This window comes from Myxocyprinus asiaticus, chromosome 30, assembly GCF_019703515.2.
Source record: "Myxocyprinus asiaticus isolate MX2 ecotype Aquarium Trade chromosome 30, UBuf_Myxa_2, whole genome shotgun sequence".
Lineage (NCBI taxonomy): Eukaryota > Metazoa > Chordata > Actinopteri > Cypriniformes > Catostomidae > Myxocyprinus > Myxocyprinus asiaticus.
Window position 1 is genome coordinate 9,566,776 of NC_059373.1, and position 23,621 is coordinate 9,590,396.

Here is a 23,621-nt window from a genome sequence, read left to right on the forward strand (position 1 = left end):
AACTGCAATTTGTTTTCTGCATTTGTCCAGGGAAATACTTGAGACAGAAACGCATCGATTTCCAGCTGCCTTATGATATCCTGTGGCTTTGGAAACATGATCAGGTAGCTTTTTTAAGAAACAATTCTTGCATTTATTTGACCACTGTATTTGTATTTATTTTTGGGGAGGTTAAAGGGAGTAGTTCATCCAAAAATGAAAATCATTACTCACCCTTGTCTACACGTGAGAAAGAAAGTAATTTTGAACAACATGAGGGTGAGGAGGCTAAATAATGACAATTTCATTTTAGGGCTAAACTAGCCCTTTAAAAAACAGAAAACTTGGCTACAGCTTGGCTTTCAGTATGGGAACAGTATTGGATAAGCATTATCTTTCTGAATCTCTTGCTTTTAACTGTTTTCAGCTGATGAAAGCATACTTATTCTTTTTTAGCTATACAAGAGACCTGATGTGCCTCTCTACAAGAAGATCAGATCCAGTAAGATTAATTCGTTTTATGTCTCAATCCCTACCTGTGTGCACATGAGAGCTGTAGTGCTGACATGCGTATGTTTCCAAAAATATACTCATTTGACAGGAGTATTGAGGGTTGGTGATTCCTTCGTGGCTTCTCAGCTCTCTTGTTTTTGACTCCATTTCAAAACCTAGTGAATTTCCTCATTGTTTTTATAGAAAGCTACTTACTAATGCAGCATCCTACCATAGGATTGAAACACTGTACATTGTAGGGCTGAGTGATATATATAATAAACACCGATCAGCCACAACATTAAAACCACCTGCCTAATTTTGTGTAGGTCCCCCTCATGCCACCAAAACACCACAACAATGATATTCTTCTCACCACAATATTAGGCATGTGGTTTTAATGTTGTGGCTGATCGGTGTACATGATATAAATGCGCAGGGCTTGTGGGCTTGTGTTTTTAGGGCTTTTAGAGCAGCTCACATGCATTGTGAAAGAAAAGTACTGCATGTTCAAGCATTCACACAATTCCAAACCGCTTCAAGTTATTATACAAATCTCCAAAGGTGGCACAGTATAACAGAAAAGGAGGAGAAGACAGCGTTTCAACAGATGCGGAATATTGTAAACTACAAACTGCACTTTCGGTGTCAAAATAAAAGCTCCAGGTGAAGGTGAAGAAATAGGACAGAAATATATTACTTTTAATAAAACAAATCTAATTCTCAAAATTCTAATGATAATTCAGTATTATATTATAATAATAAACTTGACTGGGTCCCACAGTAATAATTTAGTAATATGAAATATTCAACTGGGTTCTAAAAATAAGTGAATTGTTAATACGTTTTTGCCCACCTTGTTCATTCACAAAAAATGTTTTAGTTAGAATATATAAAGGTAAATAATGCTTTTTATTAAGCTACTACTGGATGTGTGATTGTATATAAATTATATATATATATATATATATATATATATATATATATACACACGTGCATATCAATGAAAAAGTGAATTTCATTAGTGAAATACATGCCTTAGTGGAAAACATGCCTTCATTATTTTAAATAGATTTTTATTCAATGCCTTAATAATATAGAATTTTGGATGAAATGTTGTTTCATCGGATTAAAAAAAACCCGAGCCATTTCAGAGCAATTACAAAATTATTGAGATATATCGAATATTGTCAATAGGCTGAAAAATATAGTGAAATTTTATTTTTTAACCATATCTCCCAGCCCTACTTCATAGGCTTCAACTCTATTAACCATAACTCATGTGCATCACACAAATAGTACTACTCACATTATTTCATTTCATCAGAGTTTGGCATTATTATGTTGCTAAATTAAGCCTAAATATACATAAATACAATATTAGGTAAAATAGTTTTTTTTAATGATATGGCACTAATGTTTATCGATACTTTTAAGTATTTAATAAAAAATACGTATATTTACCATAAGCATTTTTCTCGATACCTTGGAGTCATTTTTTTACATTCTGGGACTTTCTTATCTGAGAAGGATACTTTGCCGTTAATGCTGCCTTAGAATTTGTGCCAAAATTATATTTCTTAGATGGCTGCCTACTGTTTTTGTATGTGTACTGTGTATTTGTGTTTACATATGTGATTGTATCTTCCAGTGTTGAAGAATTATAACCCATCAGTTTTTTCCTTCTTAGATGTCTATGTGGATGTGAAGCCTCTTTCTGGCTATGAAGCCACTACCTGTAACTGCAGGGCGCCTGAAGACCACGCTGAGATGGGCTGTCAGGACGACTGCCTAAACAGGTAATAGCGTGCTTAAATAGCAAAGAGGCTTATATCTACTCTTCTGTTTACCTACTGATGCAGTTATATTTCCCTTTTTTTTCCTACCTGTCTCAGGATGATCTTTGCCGAGTGTTCTCAGAGTACATGTCCGTGTGGTGATCAATGTGATAACCAGCATATCCAGAGGCACGAGTGGGTGCAGTGTCTCGAGCGCTTCCGGGCGGAGGGGAAGGGCTGGGGCATTCGCACCAAGGAGCCCCTACGTGCTGGCCAATTCATCATAGAGTACCTGGGAGAGGTTGTCAGCGAACAGGAGTTTAGGTAAGAAGCTTAAACACAACTTATGCATAAAGCCAATGCACATTTTTCCTTTGCCCTCCCTTGTGTCACTGTTCTAACAAGTAATTTTTCCTCACTAAATGGAAAAATATGATGCAAATTTACAAAAATCACATTCAGTCATAACAGAAATTATGTTTAAGATACAGCTGTGTGGAGCAGGATTTTGGACCATTGTGATTTCAATGTTGGCGGGGTTACTGAGGGCGACAACTGAAAAAGAAACCTAGCGACTTATAAAATGTCCTGTTGTGCTTTGTTTGTGGTGGTCGCAGCTGGTTAGGACAAAAACGAAATAAAATATAGCCGCAAGCGGCAATCATCAGGGTCCAAGCACATGTGAAGAAATAGCCAAAATAATCAGAATTGACAGAAATCATCCAGTGGATGCCAAATTACACAATTGGACTATATAAAAGCTGCTGAAAGCTGATTGGTTGATGGTGGCCATGTTTTTCAAAATATGAGACTGTCCTCATAGACCTTGATGACACCTTGGACAAATAAACTGCATGCAAAATTTCAAGTGGATCGGACCAACGGTTCCATAGTTAGAGCCATTTATGTTTTTAACCATTATAGCGCCACCAAGAGGCAGAGGTGCGTAATATTTGTGAGTGTCTGTTCAAGAGTTATAAACATTTTAGTAAAAGTGGCCACACCCATTATGAACATTTTGGCGTACTGTTTGACGGTAAATTAAAATTTTACAATTCCTTTGATAACGTTTCATTTTGGGAATCCAGAGGATGTTTCTGCACTGGTTTGGTTACAATCGGGCGAACGGCCTACGACTAGTTCGAAAAAGTAATCTTTTAAAATATTCTCAAGTATTTATTGAACATTTTGTTTCAACCCAATGGTGCTTAAGGCAAAGTTGTTTAGATTGAGGAGGTTTACGGCATGGTCTGAATAACGTGTTTCTTTTTTAAACACAATGGCATATACAATTTAAATGTATTAAATTTAAATGTAAAATGCAATAGTGCCACCAGGTGGCCAATTTTTGTCAAATTTTGCACAGACCTCTTGGGCCAAGAGACAAATAGGCATACCAAGTTTAGTTCCAATCGGCCTTATTTAACCCTATATAAAAGCTGCTGAAATCTGATTGGTCGATGGCGGCCATGTTTTTAAAGATATTAGACTGTGCTCATAGACCTTGATGGAACCTTGGACAAAGACAGTGCATGCAAAATTTCAAGTCAATCGGACCAACGGTTCCATAGTTAGTTTTTTAATTATTATAGCGCCACCAAGAAGCAAAGGTATGCAATATTTTGTGTGTGACCTCAGCATGAGCCCATACATACATTTACCAAATTTGGTGATAATACCTTAATCCGTTGAAAAGTTATAACCGTTTTAGTAAAATGGACACGCCCACTACGAAACGTTTTGGCGTACTGTTTGACGATAAATCAGAATCAGAAAAACATATTGGGACTCTGCTGAATCATTCTGCACTGGTTTGGTTCCGATGGGGCAAACGGCCTAGGACGAGTTCATTTTAAATTTTTTTCAAACAATCCAGAATAGCGGGAAAATGAAGGGGCGGAGCAAAATTCTGTCAGGTGGCAAAACTCTTCGGCATGATGCAAGGAATCAGAGGAAAAACAAAGAATTTTGTTTCTACCTTACGGTTCAAGATTTATGGCCCAAAATGTGTTTTTTTTGGGTGGGGGGGGGGATTTGGAACCCTCCTGCCAAGTTTGGAATCTCTACGATTTACGGTCTCTGATGTCCAGACACTTTTAGGGCAGAAAAAAAAAGAAGAAGAAAATCGGAACAAATAAAATAGGGTTCCTGCACCTTCGGTGCTTGGACCCCTAATTACATGGCAGATATATGATTTAATGCTTGATGCGTTATGCTTTCACGCATAGCGCCTTGTCAAGACCCAAAGTTTCATTCTCACTTCCAACCCATAAAAGTTTAAAAGCATCTGTGGATGTTTCTACATTTGCACAGACACTTTTTCAAATATTTGTTTTAATTTGTTTTTGTACTTTGATTTAGTCTTGTGCCTTGTTTGGGTTTGAGATGGCATTTTAAATGTTTTTGCAAGAGTTTACCAGTACATTCAACTAGTCTCTTCGCATGTTTAGGAGTCGCATGATGGAGCAGTACTTCTCCCACAGCGGTCAGTACTGTCTGAATCTGGACAGCGGTATGGTCATCGACAGCTACCGCATGGGAAATGAGGCCCGCTTCATCAACCACAGCTGTGAGCCCAACTGTGAGATGCAGAAATGGTGAGTGAAACGAGACCATTGATGAGTCACTCATGAAGTAAGCCAATAAAATCCCATCAGTTAGCGATGAGTCCAGAAACAGAAAGGTCATTTTTTACGGTGAGTCACTGGCGACGTGGAAAACCACAAACACTGAGTAAGCAATGATTTTATCCTGAGAACATCAGAAATTGTTTCATTATAAACAATCCATGGTTATGTTCAAAAGAGGGGGAAAGCGTTTATTTTAGTATTGACTGGAAACCTATACATTACTAGTGTGTCACACATAGTCTACTGATAATTTCTCTCTCTCTCTCTCTCTCTCTCTGTCTAGTCTTTGCTCTTTCTGTTTCGCTCACACACACTGACACCTACACACTAGACTGTGCTTGTCCGCTGGATGGTGGCAGATCATCCATCTTGTCACAGAAGAGCGATTAACTGTAGCTTGTGTTGGAGGGTGGGGGACACAGCTGTGCTGCCCAGTAGTTCGCTGTTAGAACACACACATACACACATACTGTATCTTTGCCTAAATGGCCTCATTCTACCTTATTGCGTAATGTGTAGGACTCAGCCTATTTGTTTAATATCAAGTCCACGATGCTTGATGTTGCTTAACATACTAATGGCTTTAGTCCTTTTAATTTCGAGGCTTTTGTCACCCTAATTCAATTTAGCTACAGTATATTAAAGCAGTGGTTCCCAAACTTTTGCCAGACTAGTGATGCACCAAAATGAAAATTCTGGACACACTGGGCCGAAACCGAAAGCTAAAAATGTCTATTTTAAAATTAGACTTTGTTTGGAATAAATTTTTACTAAAGGCTATAAGTGATTACACTTAGAACATTACATTAGTAGGCTTAAACAACTTTTAAAATATTGGATAATATTTTTAAAATATTGTACAACTCTATATATAAAAAAAAAAAAAAGTCTGGTACAAGCACATCTTTACCCTTCAAAGTAATAATAAAGTGCTTAAAAATACACAACAAAAGAACAAATGCATATTTTTCTATTCCACTAGTTTTCCTTGTATCTGTCCATCATTGATGTTGTCGTTATTGTCGTGAGTGGGAAAATAAACGGGTTTCTCTTTGACAGAGTCACTCACTGATCCAGTTTCAGGTGAAAAGTGCGAATTTGCGCGTATGCACGAGACTGCAAGTGGATGTCGAGTGGGTCAGGCTCTTCCATGTGTTTAGCAGCGCTGATGTAGAGCGTGACTGGGCTTGAACAGTAGGTGGGGTTATTTGATCGCAGAGTTCAGATGTGACTCATGATAAACAGCCTCTGCACAGCCAGCACAGGAAAATTCTCTTTATAATGGACTAATAAGCACAAAAGCGATCGCTTAATCTCTTCTGGGAATGTGGACATTAGTGAGCAACTAACAAAAACTAACTAACTGCACAATTGCATTTGAATTTTTATCACAGTATTCATTCATGAACTTCGGTGAGATATTTTGTGCTGTTGCGCTTGTTCGAGTGGCCACACACACATACTATATAAAGAGATGCACGTGTCTCAACTGTAAGCAGTTACCGTCAATAGCAATTTATCATCAGTCATCAGCCACTGCATGTTTTCACATAAACAATGCATTTTCTCCATGTCAGTGTTCCAGTTACCAGATTTTAAAGTAACGTTTTTTTATTAGATTTTCGGCCAAGATTTTCATCTTTTTTTCTCTTTTGGCTAAAAATCTAAAATAGCATTTTCGGATTAAACTTTTCAGTGGCCGAAATTTCGGTGCATCCCTACTCCAAATGTTAAACATCCTTTTGCGCCTAACACATCAGTGACATTCTCATAAGGCCTAATAGCTTTGTAAAACAACTCCCTTATATCAGACATTGAAAAAATGGTTTACTGATTAATGATATGGGTGTGCTAGATATGACTTGCATAACTCTGCCTAACTTACAAACCCCCCTGATCATTGTGTAGGAGCAGGACTTTAAAGGCACTACAGATACGCATAGCTGCCGGTAATGTGATACAGTACTGCATTACCGGCCACAGTTTGTGAAGCACAAAAAATTATTTTACTTTCCTTGCTATGATAGGCACAGACAGTGGCTACAATAGTCCAAAATGAATCAAATCCTAGATGTAGTCTATTGTTGAACCAAAATCCCAATAATAATCAGAATAAATTAAGATTTGGTGTATAACGTGAGACTTTTTACTATAAACAAATCTGAAACACTCCGTGGACTGTTATTTTGAAATAACAGACTTGGCTACATTACAGTGCTCTTTATTTAAGTATAAACTAAATTCGTGCTGAGTGACTCCAGCCAGGTCTCCTAAGCAACCAAATTGGCCCGGTTGCTAAGGAGGTAGAGTCACATGGGGTAACCTCCTCGTGGTCACTATAATGTGGTTCGTTTTCGGTGAAAAAAAAAAAAGTATAAACGTACAAGTAAAAAAGTATATATTTTTTTTAGCCTATATATTCATCGAATTAAGGGTTTTGTATATCGGCATAGATTTTTGCCAATAAAAGATAGTTCCAAAAAGCAACTATCGGCACTGATTAATCGGTAAAACCTCTATTTTACATTTACATTTACATTTATTCATTTGGCAGATGCTTTTATCCAAAGCGACTTACAAAAGAGGAAAACATAAGCGAATCATCTTAAGGAGACAGTGGTATGAAAAGTGCCATATTACAAAGTTTCACTAGCATCATAATAGTATTCAAAACAGAATAAAGTGCAACAGGAATTTTTATTTATTTTATTATTTTTTTTTTAATGACTGGTTAAGTGTTCATGGAAAAGATGTGTTTTTAGTCGTTTTTTGAAGACAGAGTGAGTCAGCTTCACGGATGGAGTTGGGAACGTGGTACGGTGAAGCTGAAATTCCGGGAAAGTGTTTTGGTGCCTCTTTGTGTAGGTACAATAAGGCGACGTTCCTTAGCTGACCACAGGCTTCTAGTGGGCGCGTAGCTCTGCATAAATGATTTTAGGTATGCTGGAGCAGACCCAGTGACTGTTCTGTATGCCAGCATCTCAGAGCCTTGAATTTGATACGTACATCAACCAGCAGCCAGTGGAGAGAGATGAGGAGTGGTGTAACATGTGCTCTCTTTGGTTCATTAAAGACCAGACGTGCTGCTGCATTCTGGATCATTTGCAGGGTCTAAATGCACATGCAGGGAGCATTACAGTAGTCCAGTCTAGTTATGACAAGTGACTGGACAAGCAGTTGTGTGGCATGTTCAGAGAGGAAGGGTCTTATCTTCCTGATATTGCAGTGTAAATCTACATGATCTTGCGGTCTTTGAGATGTGGTCTGTGAAATTTAGTCTGTTGTCGATCATTTTAAATATTATTGTTTTTTATGTAAACACCCACTAGATTGATGTCTTTGACCTTTGCACTGTGTTTTGCTGGGGGTTTTTTTCAGCGTCTTACACAGGAGCACCGCGTTTTTAAGCTGTATAAAGTTAAAAGAACTTGAACTTTAAAACTCGAGAAAACTCTGTTCCATTCACTGTGCTGTATCAAGGTTTTTTTTAATGCAAGAATGCGTTTGTTCTGAACGACCCCTTAAAGGAACATTCTGGGTTCAAAACAAGTTAAGCTCAGTCGACAGCATTTCTGGCTGAGTTTTAATCAGGACTTCTCTCTCTCTCTCTCTCTCTCTCTCTCTCTCTCTCTCTCTCTCTCTCAGGTCAGTGAATGGAGTGTACCGTATTGGTCTGTTTGCTCTGAAAGACATCAACAGCGGAACTGAGCTGACATACGACTACAACTTCCACTCCTTCAACACGGAAGAACAGGTATGTTGGCAGTTTTGCAGTCACCCACATCCTTCATGTCAGGAACAGAACTGTCTGGAGCATGTATATGCATACGCACACACACCTGTGTTTTGTAGTAGATGCTTGTACATGTTGAGTACATCATTCGTCCAAATCAGTGGTGCTGACCTCTAGCCCTGATACAATCCATCACAGCTACTTAATTTTGGCAGAGGATGAAACAAGACTCTTAAGTTAATGTTAAGAACATTTTGTCAAAAAGTTATCTTAGTTGGAGCTCAAAACGCTTGTTTAAATTAAATGTGTGTTCTGTAATGCTTATTATTAAAAACAATATTAAACAGAATTTGCAATGCCTAATGTGATGTGACAAATATATCTGTAATGTGACATATTTCCAACTAAAAACTGTATGTTCAGTAGGAAATAATGGGACTTGATTTTATTCATCAGGATTTGACTGAATCGGTTAAAATGTATGCTTTGTTATTTTTGGTTAACATTATTTTCACACGCACACACCGCGTTAAGTCAAGTCATTTTTAGAGGTGAAGAAAATGAATGCATTCTAATAAAATGAATTTGTTTTCTTTAGAATATAGTGCACTGATGAATCAGGCACAACAGGACTGAAGATACTTATTAAGAAATTAATTATGGTCAATTTTTATTTTATTTATTTATTTATTTATTTATTGCAATATGACAGTCTGGGTTTAAATATATTTTCTTACCAAAATGACAATTATTCTGCAGCCTTGATACAAAACAAATAAAAGCTTGAAGGCAAAAAATGCCAGCAGCAACAATGTACCTCTTTGATGTTTCACATTGGACATATAATATTTTTTCTAGCCGAATAGTAATGTTTCTCTGTCCTTGTTGCTATGCAGCAAGTCTGCAAGTGTGGCTCGGAGGGTTGCCGTGGCATCATTGGTGGTAAGAGCCAGCGAATCAATGGGCTGCCTGGGAAAGGGGGTGGAACCCGGAGGCTGGGGAGACTGAAGGAGAAACGCAAGTCCAAACACTCACTTAAAAAACGGGTATGAGAGAGAAAATGCAATTTTTTTAAGATAATTTTTTGTCCAATAGTACTCAATTGCTGTTATTTAAAAAAAAAAAAAAGATTCAGATGTAATACAATTTAATTACATTTTTCTTGTTTAACCCACAAAGGAGGAAGAGTCCAGTGACAGCAGCAAGTTTTACCAGCACCTCTTAATGAAGCCCATGTCTAACAGAGAGAGGTAGGATCCATCATACGCTCTTTATCTTTGGGTGGCTGGTTTTAAAGGGGCCATATTTTACACTTTTCTAGTATTTAATTTGTTCCAAGAATGCTACTGCACCTTTATGACTTCTTTTTGTAAATGACACAGTCAAGATCTTATTAAAACTCATTGCATTTTCCACTGATCTTATTATTTGTTTAATTCAGGAACTTTGTGTTGAAACATCGAGTGTTCCTGCTTCGGAACTGGGAGAAGATGAGGGAGAAACAGGAACTTCTGAAGAGAGAGGGGGAGCGAGAGAGGGACAGTAGTGGCCTCTCTCTTTACACTCGCTGGGGAGGAGTCATCCGGGATGACGGCAACATCAAATCAGGTGAGTGTGGGCATGCACACAAACATCGTTTTGCTTTGACCAGTAATATGAAGGCAAGTTTGTAATTTCTCCACATCGATTCTTCATACTACTTGTTAACTGAGACAATTGAATGTTGGTTTTTTCCAGATGTATTTCTGACACAGTTTTCAGCACTACAGACGTCACGCTCAGTACGCACGCGCAGACTTGCGGCGGCCGAGGAGAACACAGAAGTTACACGCACAGCACGCCTGGCACACATCTTCAAAGAGATCTGTGATATGATAATGAGCTACAAAGGTAAGCACAGACCCTTTATTCACACAAACACGCTCTCACTACACATAACTTTGAACAAATGAAATGAAATTACAAAGTTTTGATTTTGGTTTCATCAAAGACGTTGATTTTAATCTCACTTCACATTCCTGAATTTATTGTCAGTGTTTTTTTTTATTACCTCAGTGTCACGTTGTCTTGGGACTTGCTTGCGTACACACTAGGGCAGGTAAATTTAACACGTAAAAAAATTAATGCAGTGGCCGTTTTCAGAATGGACCAATCGCAATCAATTTTTACTGGTTGAGGATTTAAAAAATATATTTTGTAGAGACTGCTGTGGTGGATTTCACAAGTATGAATCCTTGCAACTCTGTTTTAATTACAAATTACTCTCCAGAGTGAAAAAATTCTCCATTGAGATGGAAAAGGTTCTGAATTTGAATGCAGATCAATGGAGGATTCAGTTTTGTGAGCTGCCAAGCGTCCCTTGGGTAAAGAAAGCTTTGTGTCTCACAAAACATGTTTTTTCTGACAGCATTTGGGTCAGTGTCAAAATATGTTGACAAACATGTCCCTTGACTGTTTTAGTCATGAAAAAAATAAAACTTTAAAAGGTAGCATTCTATAACCAAACCTTTAATAATATAAAATAGCTTGACTCTGTTTTACAAATTTGTTTAGAAAATATATTTGAATTTGCCAATTGCCTGAAAAAAATCCTTGTCCCCTTCATCTGGTACACCACTTCTATGACATTTACAGTTATTTATGTGTTTATTTTTTACTAAGTTTTAATACAAGCATTAATGCAAGGCTGAACAAGTGTGCAAAAAAGCAAAACAAAATAATTATTAATAATTTAAATAATTTAAAAACAATGTTTGTCCATTGATTTCATGCCATTGGTGTTATCAATGTTAAACCTTTTTTTTTTTTAATACAAAAAGTTGTGGAAAATCATTTTTAAGGTCAAAGTTCAGAGGCTGCTTAAATATGCATGTAGTGGTTTTCACAGCATGTTAAGGTTATTTATTCACATTTTAACTAATATTTTCACAAAAATGTTTGTGATGTAACCATTTAACCCTCATTAGTGTTAACCCTTTTAAATAATTAAAGAAAGAACAAAGTCAAGTTATCCTTTATGAATAAAAATAATGTCAAAATGTTACAAAATATTTACCTTCACTGTTTATGGGCAAAAACTGAACTGAACAGAAAATGTCAATATTTTGTAAGTTGGAAAGTCAACATTTTTTGAGAATGACCCATCAGTAATTTGGGTCACTTCCTCACATAAGTTTGTTGTGTGACTTAGAAAACATGGAACACAGCACATGAGTCATGTGGACTACTGTTTACGAACCCAGTTATTCACTTTTATTGGAAAGTGCATTTTAAGGGAGCACCCTACAATTGCACATCAGTTTCTTCATGAATGAACCAATGAAGTAAATCTGCCCAATCGATCCTATTATTAAAAAATGTCCACTGGAAAATGGCAGAAGATTTTGCCCAAATTGTAATTACAACATTTTCACTGATTTTATGCCATGTGTACATATACTTGTATCAAAGATTAATACCTGTAAAAATATGTCGTCTCTATCCGCAAAAAAACAACAACATTTTAGCAAGTACATATTTAAATAATTAAAATACTCTAAATGATAGCAAACCAATTACTTGCAAGTTCTTTGAGACAGAGTATAAAGTAAATATATTTAAGTTTTATGTTTTTTATTTTTATTTTTGTAATGTATCATGTACCATAATTTAATCGTGATCGTGATTAATCACAGAAAACTGTGCGGTTAATAAAAATAAAATTGAATCGATTCACAGCCCTAGTACACACACATTTACTAAGCTATCTATTCTTATAATTACTATACACTATCCCTAACTCCACCCCTATAATAAAACCTTTTGCATTTTTAGGATAATAAAAAAATGTACACTGGTGGCCAAATAATAATGTTTGGAATAATGTACAGATTTTGCTGTTTCCGAAGGAAATTGGTACTTTAATTCACCAAAGTGGCATTCAACTGATCACAAAGTATAGTCAGGACATTACTGATGTAAAAAACAGCACCATCACTATCACTGTCATTTTATATCAAATCTAGAGAGACACCATTTCCAGCAGCCATCACTCCAACACCGTATCCTTGAGTAATCATGCTAAATTGCTAATTTGGTACTAGAAAATCACTTGCCATTATATCAAACACAGTTGAAAGCTATTTGGTTCGTTAAATGAAGCTTAACATTGTCTTTGCGTTTGTTTTTGAGTTGCCACAGTGTGCAATAGACTGGCATGTCTTAAGGTCAATATTAGGTCAGAAATGGCAAAAAAAGAAACAGCTTTCTCTAGAAACTCATCAGTCAATCGTTGTTTTGAGGAGTGAAGGCTATACAATGCTTGAAATTGCCAAAACAAATACTGAAGATTTCGTACAAAGGTGTACACTACAGTCTTCAAAGACAAAGGACAACTGGCTCTAACAAGGACAGAAAGAGATGTGGAAGGCCAGATGTACAACTAAACAAGAGGATAAGTACATCAGAGTCTCTAGTTTGAGAAATAGACGCCTCACATGTCCTCAGCTGACAGCTTCATTGAATTCTATCCGCTAAACAACAGTTTCATCTATAAGAGTAAAGAGAAGACTCAGGGGTGCAGGCCTTATGGGAAGAACTGCAAAGAAAAAGCCACTTTTGAAACAGAAAAACAAAAAGAAAAGGTTAGAGTGGGCAAAGAAACACAGACATTGGACAACAGATTATTGGAAAAGAGTGTTACGGATCTTAACCCCATTGAGCTTTTGTGGGATCAGCTAGACTGTAAGGTGCGTGAGAAGTGACCGACAAGACAGCCACATCTATGACAAGTGCTACAGGAAGTGTGGGGTGAAATGTCACCTGAGTATCTGGACAAACTGACAGCTAGAATGCCAAGGATCTGCAAAGCTGTCATTGCTGCACATGGAGGATTTTTTGATGAGAACTCTTTGAAGTAGTTTAAGAAGTTGTGAACTTTTTTTTTTTTTTTTTTTTTTTTCAAATTTTAATTTTTCATATTATTAATGTCCTGACTATACATTGTGATCAGTTGAATGCCACTTTGGTGAATAAAAGTACTAATTTCTTTCCATAAGAGCAAAATCTGTACATTATTCCAAACTTTTGGCTGCCAGTGTAACTCTTTTTCCAAATAACGGCATCACTAAATATCCCCAAAGGAAGATTTAGCTAACTTCTGGTGACAAATTTGCATAGCTAGAGTAAACACACACATGCATGCGTGCACACAAACTTAAACAGCTGGAGACCTGTACTCTCAAATAATCAATTACTTTCTTTTCTTTCTAGATTCATCTGGTCAGACTCTTGCTGCTCCACTGCTTAACCTGCCTTCTAGGAAGAGGTGAGTACAATATTACCTTCTTATCGCAGAATATTTATTATTTAGTTAAGTACTTTTTGCCATATTTGATGCAGTTACATCTGCAGAGTCTTAGATGATGTTATGAATTTCAGAGATCCACAGGTATAGTTCTAATGACGTTCAAGTACTATGGTATAGTACTTATGGACTGTTGCATTTAGAATCCTAGTATGCTACAGATGTGATACAGTCACAGTAACATTTACATCCTTCACAGTAATATTTGAATTTTTCTTTATTTGTCTCTATAGGAACATGCAGTACTATGAGAAAGTCACTGATCCGCTAGATCTCAGTACAATAGAGAAGCAGATCCTCACTGGACACTACAAAACCGTCGAGGCCTTTGATACAGATATGCTCAAAGTGTTTCGCAATGCTGAGGTCAGTCACACTTGTCAGGGAATTCTTTTGTTAATCTGTAACTAGGCCTGTTAAGATTATTAAATAATCATCTGATCATGGATATTTGATTGGAATTTAAAGTGCACAGTAATTGCAGTTATCTTAAATAACCATGATTATAGTGCAGTTTAAATTCCAATCACATTTTACTGTCCAAATAATGGAATTCAAATCGAATATATAAATGTGATGAATGGTGCATTTGTGTGTCTCATTCAGTTGAACTGAAAATGAACTGCTTTCAGTAATCAAAACTCCAGGTGTTTTCTGCATACCAGTTCTTTCAAACGGTTCGTTTCAATGAACTGGTTAAAAAAAACGATCTGCAGTTCTTTTACGTTGTCACGTAATGACGTCACAAGTACGTAATTCTAATATCAAGGTATTCATGCAGAAATTTTCAAATAAAGCCATATGTAAACACATATTGCTGATAATGAACTTTTATATTGAGTTCATTATAGTTATAATAGTAAGTGTGTTTATTTTCATCAGTGTTTGATTCTGTGGTCCTGCATGTTGAATACAACTGACAAATATTGATTACATCTAGAATAAGTTTCCTACATTAAAGTTCTGCACCTAAAGCACCCAAAACAGACACTGATGCATGTTCTACATGTCTAAAGCATATTAAGAAAATAAACTAGTCTTAATCAACTCACCAGAAACCATGATTCACCATACAACAACTTAGAATATAATCTGCATATACAATAAACAATAGTAAAATTCATGTACATCTCTCAACCGAAAAGTTTTTTTCATGTTTTATTAAAAATTTTAATTAAGAAAACTATTCATTAACATATTTTCTGTATGTTTTGTTTATTAAAGAAATGTAAATTTCGCCCCAGACTCATTCAAGTCCTCTCGGTACACACATGCTCGTAGTTTGATTCATTCATTTCAAACAGTTTCTTTGGTTCAATAACTGGTCTAGTAATTCGTAAGAGCCTCCTAGCCTGTATGAGTCCAACTTGTTTATTTTGAACTCTGTCTCAGGCTGCTAGTTATCTGGATTTAGCATCGTTTTAGTATATTATACATAAATTAATGAAATTCAGATTTCCTGAAAATATCCATCACATACAAACATAACTAGAAAACGAATGTATTATTAATTATAAGTAGTATCATTGAGGAAAAATGCCTACATAATTCTCCAGACCTTCATTTGTAAATATTTAAAAATAATACATAAACAAACTGTAGGTTTTTAAATGTTTTATTCGGCTACTGTTAATACATTGCAAGTCCTCTGTAATCCTCTGGAAACATTGACAGTTTGTGGGAGCAGCTCTTTCGGTTCTTTTTCGAAGTTCGACGTGCTGCCTAGCCAACACAAGTACTTCAGCTGTGCATCTTGTGTCATCAACCCAGAACTTCAGTTCGATTGTTTAACTGGTTCGATCAGTTACTTGCTGAGAATCGGCTCAAAAGAACGATTCGTTCAAGAATCGGACATCACTAACTTTTGCCGACAGCAGACAGCACAAGATGAAAACTCGTTCTTGCATTCAAATTCAGCTTGATGGAGCGCAAAGGGACCTCAAGACGTGTTTCAAACTACTTCAAACTTGACACAGTGACCAAAAAATGGTATGTTTATGACCCGACACAACGAAAGTGAGACGATCCAAAACTGTCCGTCTGATGCATATGTACATTGGACAAGCCCTTAAAATAAATCTGGGGCTGATTAACGAATTCAATACCAAAAAGGATTGCTGTGAAGTCTAGGCCAATGATTGGCTTATGTTCAGCAATGCAATAATTTCAAAAATAATAATGCAATAAGTTTAATAATATGGGAATAAACAATAGGTCTGTTCCTAAACCTAGTGAGCATCCTCCGGAAGCAACATTTTAAGGCATCATAGGCGCGCTCTTGATGCAAAGGCTGTTCCAAATGGTAGGTATCTTAATTATGCTGCCTCTTAAGATATCTCATTTTGGCCAAATTCTAAGGTAGCATCAGGTGTATCCTTTCCCGTGTAGGCAATCCCAGAATGCACCGTGATGAGCTTGGTGGAAAAATTAATCCAAGATGGCGGACGAAGTGAGAGAAATTTAGATTATAAATATACTTATCCATTCAATACTAAAAAGTATAGAAAAATAACAGTTTAATACGATACAAAACTGACTATTTTACCCAAAATGTGTGTGTGCCGTGTGTATTTAGGCTCAATAGAGGACCGCGTCGTTTCTCTCGTGTCACCTGTGTTGAAATAAGTTGCAAGTCGAGTGTCCCGTGCGCTGTGCGTGAGGAGCCCTATTTGAATGATGTGCGGAGCAGCCTACATAGTGTTCCAAATCGCTCTCTTGTGAGGCATCATTTCAGTAAGGATGCTGCCATAGAAGACAGCTGCCTATATAGGCAAGAGACAGCGAGGCAGCTCACCAAGACCCAATATATTGATTTTCTAAAGTATATTTTTGTATTTTGTATTGTATTGCCACAATAATGTAATGCATTTTAATTATCTGAATGATTTTGTATAATATATATATTTTTTATTTATAATTATTTAATCATATATTGAATTATTGTTATTTGAGGGGCTTTCTGAGCAGATATGTATATATGCGATTAATTGTGATTCTGTTAATTCGTCGGCATACCGTGTAATTAATTAGATTAAATATTTTAATCGATTGACAGCCCTAATTTGAAGTATTTAGAAATATTTTTTATATTTAAGATGTTATTTTCAATATCATTCATAATTTTTTTAAGCCTTAAAGGTGATCTTATATCCCTATTTTATCATATGATTCAAAGTTAAATATGAATAAATGACTGTAAGGTGTATGAAGATAATTATGAAAGCCCTAAAACACACAATTAATCATCATAATTGTAATTATTTGTTTGACAATAATAAGCCAAATTTCATAATTGTGACAGCCCTATCTGTTACTCTAATTTAGACATTCTGTTAATTCTTTTAACCTTATTCTCAACAGAAATATTATGGGCGCAAGTCGGCTACAGGTCGCGATGTTTGTCGATTACGGAAGGCGTACTACGGTGCACGTCACGAGGCTGCTGTCCAAATTGATGAGATTGTGGGCGAGACAGCCAGTGAGGCGGACAGCTCTGATTCGCTGGAGAGAGACCATGCCCACCACCACCATGATGGAGGAGGCAGTCACGATAAAGATGATGATGTTATCCGCTGCATCTGTGGCATGTATAAGGATGAGGGGCTCATGATTCAGTGCGAGAAGTGCATGGTGAGTCACTTACTTTGTTTCATACAGTTCTCACTGATGATTGTAATTCCAATTCACTTAAGTGACCGTCACATTTTAATTGCAGTGTGAAATAACTTCATCATTAGTAGTGCTTTAATTAATAGTACGTTTATTGCTCATTCTTAGAATTAGTGACTTAAACCCCTGACCCTAAGTATTAAACTTTGGTGCATTACTGTTCCCACACCATTTGTGCTACAGACAAGAATTGTGTTTGCTATTTCTTCTATTTTCTCTTAAAGGGGTAGTTCACCCAAAAATGAAAATTCTCTCATTATTTACTCACCCTCATGCCATTACAGATGTGTATGACTTTCTTTCTACAGCTGAACACAAATTAATATTTTTAAAAGAATATCTCAGATCTGGTGGTCCTCACAATGCAAGTGAATGGGTACAAGATTTTTGAAACACCAAAAGCACATAAAGGCAGCATAAACGTAATCCATACGACTCCAGTGGTTAAATCCATGTCTTCAGAAGATATATGATAAGTGTGGGTGAGAAACAGATCAATATTTAAGTCCTTTTTTTTTTTACTATCATTTTATTTACTACTTTTACATTCTTCTTCTTTTGTTTTTGGCGATTCACAGTCTTCATTCATATCGCCACCTACTGGGCAGGGAGGATAATTTATAATAAAAAAGGGCTTAAATATTGATCTGTTTCTCATCCACTCCTATTATATTGCTTTTGAAGATCTAGATTTAATGACTAGAGTTGTATGAATTACTTATATGCTGCCTTTATGTGCATTTTGGAGCTTAAAAGGTTCTGGCCACCATTCACTTGCATTGTAAGGACCTACAGAGCTGAAATATTCTTCTAAAAATCTTAATTTGCGTTCTGCAAAAGAAAGTCATACACATCTTGCAATGTTTTGGTTGAACTATCCCATTAAGCTGCTCTGGAAAAATGTGTATTATAAAAGGCACTATACAAATAGAACTAAACTTAATTAATAATTCAGATTATGCAATTTGTTGAAGAGGGATGTTTTTACTTAAACTATTTTTGCCTGGAGGATGATAAAATAACAATCAAAGGCAAATAAAATCCTATAGAATTACATTGACATAATTTGTTGGTTTTTATAGGGTGTATCTATACTAATAGTTTAGTATAGTAGTAAATTAAAGATGGGATGTTGAACCATCTTAAAATGGGACAATTGTAAGAAACTGCAGTGACTCATCCTCTCTCTCTATATCTATCTGTCAGGTGTGGCAGCACTGTGATTGTATGCGTTTAGAAGCAGAGGTGGAGCATTATCTGTGTGAGCAGTGTGACCCTCGACCGGTGGACAGGGTATGTGACCTTTCAGTCTATACGACCTTACAATCTATTCTTCCTCTCTGACTTTGTTTAGATTGGCTACATGGTCTCTTATCTCAAAATTTAAAGGTCACACCAGGATTCAGATCTCTACTCTTGTGACATTCGCAGAGTATGAAATTTTTGAAAGCCGAGTTCATAGGTTACCTTGAGTCTATTTATCTCTTACACATTTCCTATCATGCTCCAATAGGAGGTTCCGATGGTGCCCCAACCCAGCTATGCCCAATCAGGATCCATCTACTATATCTGCCTGCTTCGTGATGACTTGCTATTGCATCAGGGTATGTGTGTGTTTGTGTTCTTATGGGAGCGTTCATATAAATAAATAATATTTTAAGCCAACTTGAAACACTGTTCGCAAACCATTTTACTTGCATAATTTGACACATTCAATGAGACATTATTTTTATAAATCGGCATTTAATTGGATTGTGTAAAAAGGGCGTTACACACCAGAACGGAGCCAGGTGGTTGGAGGAGAGGGAAGGGGTTGAAAAAAGTAAGAGGGATTTGTGGAGCAAGTTATTATATTTTTGATGAAAGAATATAAAGGCAAACATTTTTTCTTTGGAATAACATGGACTGGTGATTTGTGCACAGTAAGACCATGTATTAAAAAAGTAAGTGTGGAAGGGGCCTGGGTAGCTCAGCGTGTATTGACGCTGACTACCACCCCTGGAGTCGCGAGTCTCTCCAGGGTGTGCTGAGTGACTCCAGCCAGGCCTCCTAAGCAACCAAATTGGCCCGGTTGCTAGGGAGGGTAGTCACATGGGGTAACCTCCTCCTGGTCACGATTAGTGGTTCTTGCTCTCAGTGGGGCACGTGGTAAGTTGTGCGTGGATTGCGGAGAGTAGCATGACCCTCCACATGCTGGGAGTCTTGTTGGGACAGTGTGTTGTATAACTATATAGGTTTACATTTGTGTAAAATCCTTTTGTTCTAGATTTATAGAGGTGTTTGCCATATTTTAAGCATATTTTTGGTTGTGTTTGGCTGTTTTAGGTGACTGTGTGTACCTCATGAGGGACAGCAGATGCACGCCAGAAGGTCAGCCGGTGCGTCAGTCATACCGTCTCCTGTCTCACATCAACAGAGACAAACTGGACATCTTCCGAATCGAGAAACTCTGGAAAAACGAAAAGTGAGATTCGCCTTTCTAAGATAGAATTGAAACAATTATGTTTACAATCAAAACCAAGCACTGACTTTGAAGTTAATGTGAAACGGCAACCAATTTTAAGTAGTGTGACTGTTACGTTGATTGTTATTTTTCATGACTAAATTACAATGACTCTTAATGGAAGGATCGACCTTACACATACATTTTTTCACGGTAGGGGTGAGAGGTTTGCTTTTGGTCATCACTACTTCCGTCCTCATGAGACGCATCACTCGCCTTCCCGCCGTTTCTATCATAATGAGCTGTTCCGAGTGCCTCTCTATGAGATCATACCACTGGAGGCAGTGGTGGGGACCTGCTGTGTATTGGACCTGTACACTTACTGCAAGGGTGAGACACTCACTTACAGTTACACATATAACAATAGTAAAAAGATTCATGAAATGTTACATGATGAAAACCCCATATACTTTGTGTGCTAATGCCTGATGTATCTAATTGATTCAGGTCGACCGAAAGGGGTAAAAGAGCAGGATGTTTACATATGTGACTACCGCTTGGATAAATCTGCACACCTCTTCTACAAGATCCACCGCAACCGGTACCCAGTGTGCACCAAACCCTACGCATTCAACCACTTCCCTAAGAGACTCGCACCCAAAAGGGACTTCTCAGTGAGTAGTAAATGGGAAATCTTTTGGTTCTGGGCTTAAACAGGTCGTTTGGATAAGAATGACTCTCATGAAAACTGTCAATAAATGTCTCTGTGTCTATATTTCAATGTCAATATTTATCCCCCCCAAAAAACTAAAATTTTATTAAGGCATTTTGCATTGTGACATTATTGTCAAGACAATTAAGCAAGAAAAATTATTGTGCTTGTAATGCGAAAAACATTATTTGTTGTAAACTACAATTGTAAGTATCCATTATGGTAATATTTGTATATTAAATAAATACTGAATTTAATTTGTGCTGATTTAATAAAAAATAAAAAAAACAGAACAGAAAGAAAAACATTGTGTCTGGACTACATAATGTTTTTCATTAATGTACTATGATTTAAAAAAAAATCTACTTTACAATAATGAGAAATTGAGGGGGAAATGTTTTTATTGTCATGGAAACAATGTCACTGCAACATGCCTATATGGTCTTGAAATTTGAGGTTCACCAATGGTGGATTTTGCCAATACCGATAAATAAGGTGGTGGAAAAGGCAGATAACCAATTAATCATCCGATAGTTTTTTTAATTGATTTATATAATGTGAAGTGAAGTGAATAACATTTATTATATCATTACAGTGGGATATATTAGGCAGCAAGTGAACAGTTAGTTCTTGAATTTCATGTGTTGGAAGCAGGAAAAATGGGCAAGCGTAAGTATCTGAGCGACTTTGACAAGGGCCAAATTGTGATGGCTAGATGACTGGGTCAGAGCATCTCCAAAACGGCAGGTCTTGTGGGGTGTTCCCCCAGTGGTTAGTACCTACCAAAAGTGGTCCAAGGAAGGACAATCGGTGTACCAGCGTCAGGGTCATGGGCGCCCAAGGCTCATTGGTGCACGTGGGGAGCGAAGGCTAGCCCATCTGGTACGATCCCACAGAAGAGCTACTATAGCACAAATTGCTGAAAAACTTAATGCTGGCCATGATAGAAAAGTGTCAGAACACACAGTGCATCGCAGCTTGCTTCATATGGGGCTGTGTAGCCGTAGACCGGTCATGCTGACCCCTGTCCACCGCTGAAAGCGCCTACAATGGGCATGTGAGCATCAGAACTGGACCATGGAGCAGTGGAAGAAGGTGGCCTGGTCTGATGAACCACATTTTGTTTTAGATCATTTGGATGGCCGGGTGTGTGTGCATTGTTTACCTGGGGAAGAGATGGCAGCAGGATGCCCTATGGGAAGAAGGCAGACCGGCAGAGGCAGTGTGATGCTCTGGGTAATGTTCTGCTGAGAAACCTTGGGTCCTGGCATTCATGTGGATGTTACTTTGACTTGTACCACCTACCTAAAGATTGTTGCAGACCACGTACACCCCTTCATGGCAAAGGTATTCCCTGATGGCAGTGGCCTCTTTCAGCAGAATAATAAGCACTGCCACACTTTAAAAATTGTTCAGGAATGGTTTGTGGAACATGACAAAGAGTTTAAGGTGTTGACTTGGCCTCCAGATTCCCCAGATCTCAATCCGATTGAGCATCTATGGGATGTGCTGGACCAACAAGTCCAAACTAGGGATGCCCCACCTCGCAATAATATATATACACTATATTGCCAAAAGTATTCGCTCATCTGCCTTTAGACGCATATGAACTTAAGTGACATCCCATTCTTAATCCATAGGGTTTAATATGACGTCGGCCCACCCTTTGCAGCTATAACAGCTTCAACTCTTCTGGGAAGGCTTTCCACAAGGTTTAGGAGTGTGTTTATGGGAATTTTTGACCATTCTTCCAGAAGCGCATTTGTGAGGTCAGACACTGATGTTGGACGAGAAGGCCTGGCTCGCAGTCTTCGCTCTAATTCATCCCAAAGGTGCTCTATCGGGTTGAGGTCAGGACTCTGTGCAGGCCAGTCAAGTTCTTCCACACCAAACTCGCTCATCCTTGTCTTTATGGACCTTGCTTTGTGCACTGGTGCGCAGTCATGTTGGAACAGGAAGGGGCCATCCCCAAACTGTTCCCACAAAGTTGGGAGCATGGAATTGTCCAAAATCTCTTGGTATGCTGAAGCATTCAGAGTTCCTTTCACTGGAACTAAGGGGCCAAGCCCAGCTCCTGAAAAACAACCCCACACCATAATCCCCCCTCCACCAACCTTCACAGTTGGCACAATGCAGTCAGATAAGTACCGTTCTCCTGGCAACCGCCAAACACAGACTCATCCATCAGATTGCCAGATGGAGAAGCGTGATTCGTCACTCCAGAGAACGCGTCTCCACTGCTCTAGAGTCCAGTGGCGGCGTGCTTTACACCACTGCATCCGACGCTTTGCATTGCACTTGGTGATGTATGGCTTGGATGCAGCTGTTCGGCCATGGAAACCCATTCCATGAAGCTCTCTACGCACTGTTCTTGAGCTAATCTGAAGGCCACATGAACTTTGGAGGTCTGTAGCGATTGACTCTGCAGAAAGTTGGCAACCTCTGCGCACTATGCGCCTCAGCATCTGCTGACCCCGCTCTGTCATTTTACATGGCCTACCACTTCGTGGCTGAGTTGCTGTCATTCCCAATCGCTTCCACTTTGTTATAATACCACTGACAGTTGACTGTGGAATATTTAGTAGCGAACTGGACTTGTTGCACAGGTGGCATCCTATCACAGTACCACGCTGGAATTCACTGAGCTCCTGAGAGCGGGCCATTATTTCACAAATGTTTGTAGAAGCAGTCTGCGTGCCTAGGTGCTTCATTTTATACACCTGTGGCCATGGAAGTGATTGGAACACCTGAATTCAATTATTTGGATGGGTGAGCGAATACTTTTGGCAATATAGTGTATATATATATGCAATATATATACTGTACAGTGTATATATATAT

General features: G+C 37.7%; 1 protein-coding gene across 2 annotated transcripts in view; it reads left to right on the forward strand.

Annotated features, from left to right (window-relative positions):
* The window catches only part of LOC127420966 (histone-lysine N-methyltransferase ASH1L-like), a 58,823-nt gene that overhangs the window by 26,321 nt on the left and 8,881 nt on the right, over window positions 1-23,621 (forward strand). For both annotated transcript variants that reach the window (XM_051663622.1, XM_051663623.1), the window contains 18 exons: window positions 31-104; window positions 436-481; window positions 2,162-2,270; window positions 2,367-2,573; window positions 4,700-4,846; window positions 8,525-8,633; window positions 9,509-9,658; window positions 9,792-9,862; window positions 10,054-10,220; window positions 10,350-10,502; window positions 13,863-13,917; window positions 14,190-14,322; window positions 17,317-17,586; window positions 18,832-18,918; window positions 19,139-19,229; window positions 19,951-20,089; window positions 20,286-20,458; window positions 20,576-20,742. In XM_051663622.1, the coding sequence (XP_051519582.1) occupies window positions 31-104; window positions 436-481; window positions 2,162-2,270; window positions 2,367-2,573; window positions 4,700-4,846; window positions 8,525-8,633; window positions 9,509-9,658; window positions 9,792-9,862; window positions 10,054-10,220; window positions 10,350-10,502; window positions 13,863-13,917; window positions 14,190-14,322; window positions 17,317-17,586; window positions 18,832-18,918; window positions 19,139-19,229; window positions 19,951-20,089; window positions 20,286-20,458; window positions 20,576-20,742 (2,348 nt within the window). The remainder of the gene's footprint in view (window positions 1-30; window positions 105-435; window positions 482-2,161; window positions 2,271-2,366; window positions 2,574-4,699; window positions 4,847-8,524; window positions 8,634-9,508; window positions 9,659-9,791; window positions 9,863-10,053; window positions 10,221-10,349; window positions 10,503-13,862; window positions 13,918-14,189; window positions 14,323-17,316; window positions 17,587-18,831; window positions 18,919-19,138; window positions 19,230-19,950; window positions 20,090-20,285; window positions 20,459-20,575; window positions 20,743-23,621) is intronic.